This window comes from Echinococcus granulosus (assembly GCF_000524195.1).
Source record: "Echinococcus granulosus chromosome Unknown EG_S00012, whole genome shotgun sequence".
Taxonomy (NCBI): domain Eukaryota; kingdom Metazoa; phylum Platyhelminthes; class Cestoda; order Cyclophyllidea; family Taeniidae; genus Echinococcus; species Echinococcus granulosus.
The window spans coordinates 1006054-1010741 of NW_020170392.1; the positions used below are offsets into that span (position 1 = coordinate 1006054).

At 41.6% G+C, this 4688-nt stretch overlaps 1 protein-coding gene across 1 annotated transcript; it reads left to right on the plus strand. All coding sequences in view use genetic code 11, as the record gives it.

Annotated features, from left to right (window-relative positions):
• Positions 1-552: 552 nt before the first annotated feature.
• Positions 553-4247, plus strand: EGR_02660 (Acetylcholine receptor subunit alpha-like protein; the record flags this gene model as incomplete). Its single annotated transcript, XM_024491909.1, has 6 exons — positions 553-561; positions 870-1024; positions 1595-1776; positions 2265-2767; positions 2990-3148; positions 4149-4247. The coding sequence occupies 6 exons, from the start codon at positions 553-555 to the stop codon at positions 4245-4247; spliced, it is 1107 nt and encodes a 368-aa protein (XP_024353724.1).
• Positions 4248-4688: the final 441 nt, after the last annotated feature.

Genomic DNA, 4688 nt, shown 5'->3' on the forward strand with positions numbered 1-4688 from the left:
GTTGGTAGGCCAACCGGCTGATTTTTAAACCTCTGTGATTGACTAGACAGGGCCTAGGCGATGGAAGAGATCTGGTTAGAGTAGCACATACCATTTATATCTTGAGCAAAGATTCTGGGTGGCAACAAAAACATGATATTGCAGTCTTACAGTCTCAAGAATATGGTAATACCTTGACATCTCAATCCTTAGAGCTTAAATAAGAAGAGCTGTAGGCGTTTGGACTAGTTAATTGGCCAACTTCTAGCCAATCGTAGCATCCATAAGGCGAGCAAGCAATTTGCTCAATTCTTAAAACCGCCTTAGGTAACCTAAAGCTGCCCCATCATGAACTTACTAATTTATCTTACGCCTCTACTTCTGTGCAACTTTCGAGGTTAGTAGTTGGGTTTTTGACTGAACTAACATATAATAGGTGGGCTTGGCTTCAAGGAGGCCAGTCGGTTGTACGATGTCCTCATGAACCAACAGGGTTATAACAAAGTCCTTCGCCCTGTTAGTCATGCAAATGAGACATTAACTGTATTTTTCGGGCTGGGGTTGTTACAGTTGATGGATTTGGTAAGTCCCAGTATATTTTCCTCCATTATACACTCACGAGATAATACCTGACATTTGTTTAAAAAAAGGCGGCTTAGTTTTGTAAGCAAAATAGGTAGTGGGAGATTCCAAAACCCCCACTGCTGCGGATATCGGTAGCAGACCTCTGCTATCAGAAGTTGCATAAAGACAGCACACAGAGTTTTCACACCCAGCTTTGAAGTCTGAGAATAATGGGAGTGACAAAACTAGAGTTAGGGCTACATTTATTCTGTTGTAAACACTCTTCTTATTAGTTCCCATCCTGTCTCATATGCATCTGTCTTCAGGACGAAGTGAACCAAATTTTGACCACCAATGTGTGGGTTGAGTTGGAGTGGACCGATTCCAAGCTTATTTGGGAACCTGAGGATTTTGGTGGAGTCACGGCTCTCTTTATCCCCTCGGAACAACTCTGGCTGCCCGACCTACTGCTTTATAATAAGTAGGCTGCATTTCGAGATGGCCTATTTTGAAATAAGTTGGGCGTATCACAAACAAAAATCAAAGCACTTACCTAAAATATGGCTTAAAGTACTGACAAGACAGTTTTTCTGTCGTAATAGTTGTTAACTTGCGTCAATGTCATTGTAAATAATCCCCAAAATATTTTCCAACGCCAACTGAGAGTTGCGGCAGCGGCCAGTTATGACTAAATTTCGCAAAAAGGATGGAAAGTTTGAACATCTGCAGCATGTAGTCAAGCGTCATTTCACTACAAAATGAGCCCTCGCCTGCCTCTCTTGCCCAGGCCTAAAAATCCGCGAGATTTCGTCCTGTCAATGACTACAGACGCCCCTATTTATCCAATGTGCCAAACTCATGAGGCGGTGGTGATAACTGCCAGCGCAGTGATGTCATAAGACAGCGGTTCACGTTCACTCCAACTGAGGCTGCATGGTCTCCACCTTTTAGTAGGTAGTATGGCAAGGGAACAGTTACGTTACCAGCTCTTGGTACTCCAATTCTCATCATTAACTGTTCAAAATTAATCTGCGCCACTTTTTTACTTTAGTGCTGATGGGACTTACGTGATTGATATAATGACCAAAGCTGTGGTCTTTTACAATGGGACAGTGAAGTGGACACCGCCAGCCATTTTCAAGAGTTCATGTCCTATCAACGTTCAGCACTTCCCCTATGACATTCAAGAGTGCTCAATGAAATTCGGTTCGTGGACGTACAACGGACATGAAGGTAGTTGCAGAAGTCCTTAAGGTGTGACAGCAAAGAGTGCTGCAGCTTAACAACGTGAAGAAATTCAGTCATCTAGTCCAAGATTTTTTAAGAAAGCATGTTCCGGAAAAGACAATATTTTTTGGGCCATCTAGCAGTTTCACAGAACACCTAGGTTTTTCACTTTTTTCAAAGTAATAAGGGGTTTTGGACTACTTTTTTAAGTCTGCACCATTGTTATGTTTAAAAACTCGTGTAAATGCTGCAAAGGAACTGCGTCACAGCATTTTTATGCCATGAAAGCGGGATTTCTGCCCCTCTCCCGTGCAATTTCTTCAACTTGGTCTTTGTTGGAATAGTAAAATGGTTCAGACGGATCGGAACATCACACATTATTTATTACTTCACTGTGTATCTGTTTCCCAGTGATTCCTTTTACTGATGCTTTGAGGTTTCTGTGGTACAGTATCAATAAGTTCGAGTCTATTTTTACCAAATTTTCTCTTTAGTGAGCTTGAAACACATCACACAGAAGCGCATTCCCGAACACGAAGGCAACGTGCATATCGACCACGCTATCATCCTGAAGGACTTCTATCCCTCAGTGGAATTTGAACTTCTCCAGGTGTCCGCCATTCGGCGTGCCGAATACTACACCTGCTGCAAGGATCCCTTCATCGACGTGACCTTTAAACTAGCACTGCGACGAAAGACCCTCTTCTACACCATCAATCTCATCATCCCCTGCGTGGGTATTGCTTTCCTCACCATCCTCGTCTTCTACCTGCCCTCGCAGAGTGGTGGAAAGATCGCCCTATCCATCAATGTGCTCCTTGGATTGACTGTCTTTCTCCTCCTCCTAACTGAGTCCATTCCTCCCACGGGTTTAGCGATGCCACTAATTGGAAAGTACCTCCTCTTCACAATGGGCCTTGTCTCGCTCTCAATCCTCAATACGATCTTTGTGCTTAATTTGCACAACGGGACACCGAGTAGACCAGCCCCGGTGATTGTGAGCAGGCGGTTGGGTTGGTTGTTGCGGTTGATTGGAATAGAAGCACCAAAAGTGCCCCAGGTGACAGTTTCTTCCTTTAGAAAATATAAAGTCCTAACATCTTTGCAACTCTGTTGCCTTAGCCAAACTAGCTTTCAAATGCATAAGATAAGACATCGATTTAATATGATTTTTCTGACTTTATGAGTTACCTAAATCAAGTTTTTAAATGTACTGAAGGGTATACGCGGTGAAAGCTCGACTTGGCGATTTGTGACAGCTAAAAAGATCAGGCCCGTCCCTCAGAACACCCTGTTTGCTGAACGTCGTCTTAACAGTTTTATCCAGAATTTGCGCACTCTAGCCGAACACTTTTCAAAACTGGAGGAAAGAAGGCGGGTAGGCCTTCGCACTTTTGAAGTTCAACTAAAAGGTCGCCTTATTAATTCGTACCTTAAATAGCTTCTAGGTTTCTTTTACGTTAAACTTGTAAACTAGTATTTATGCTTATTGTAGCCAGAATCGTTTCAATTATTTGATATGTCCATAACTTAAGTCTCTTCGAATAAAGCGTTAAAAACCAAGACAGTGTTGGTAAAAAGATAGAAACTCTAAAAGTGCTTCTCTGCCAGCCTTAACTTATTCAACTACTAATAGACGATTCTATCTAGAGTTTTTCAGCATCGGTTAGTTTATACTTGCTGCAGACTTTATGTCACTTCACAAGCAAAGCAGCTAAGCAGAAAATTTACTGTGATTTTTAGCATTTCTCAACTTTATAGATACAAGAAGATTGGATGTACCTTGCGATGATATCAGATCGTTTGTTCCTATGCATATTTGTTGCAGTTTGCTTAACAGGTAAGGCAAATCAAAAGTTTGTTACTTTATGTTTCAATAAATTCACACAAATATGGCATGTTTGGTTGTTTCATTGAAGGTGCTCTGGCTATTATCTCCCACTCACCATCTTTCTACGACAACCGGGAAGCCTTGACATCCAGTAACATCCCGAGTAGTATCACTTTACGTCTTGAAGGGCAGAAAAATGCTTCTGACAGCTTGCTGATTCTGCCGAATACCTAAAATGTACAACATTTGTTGAGTAGGCACTGTAAAGCAGGTATGCTTGCAACTATGCTTCTTAAAAACTGTTGTGCAGTAGCACAACAAGGGCCAGGCGTTAGTTTGGGGGAAGTGTGTGCAATTCAGACAAGGTTTCAGTGAAGCATGCTTCTATGTAGGACGAAGCTCGTAGATCTTCCCTTCCCTGGTCCCCATACTCTTAGAACACCCAGATTGATTTAACTTCTATATTTTTATTAGGATAAGTAAATGGGGATAGCAAGTACAGAGTTTGAGGGGGTGTGTGGACACGGAACTGCTCTCCGGGTTGCAGGACATTGACGCCCAGTCGCGAGGTTTGAGTCGTATTCCCGCCTCCTCTCTGAAAGCAACATTAAACAACATAAGTATTCCATCTGGGCTTGCATTTTAAGCATCTTGAATGCAGTACAAATGCATATGAATGTCGGGGTTACGCAACACGGGATTGCAAGAAGATTTAATATGAAGCGTAATCAAGGCAGTATCACAGCTAATAATGCACTTTGAAAGAATTATGGGATTTAAATCAGCCTCAACGTATTTGCTGAATACCTACCCCTTAAAAATTCAAAGGGAAAGTGTTGATTTGTTGAAATGGATGTATAAATACCACACACTTGTAACATTGCACATCAGCAGATAAAACATGAGTGAAAGTAAAGCAGAATTAAATTTGCCTTTAACTGTTCATATTTTCTAGGGGTTTTAGCAATATGGAACCTCTTTGTTGCCACTTTATGGAGTCATTATTGCAGCTAAAGGCACCTTCTAGACATTTTGCATGAAAAATTTCATTTTTTAACTTGTAGAGCTTAAAACCTCACCATATTTA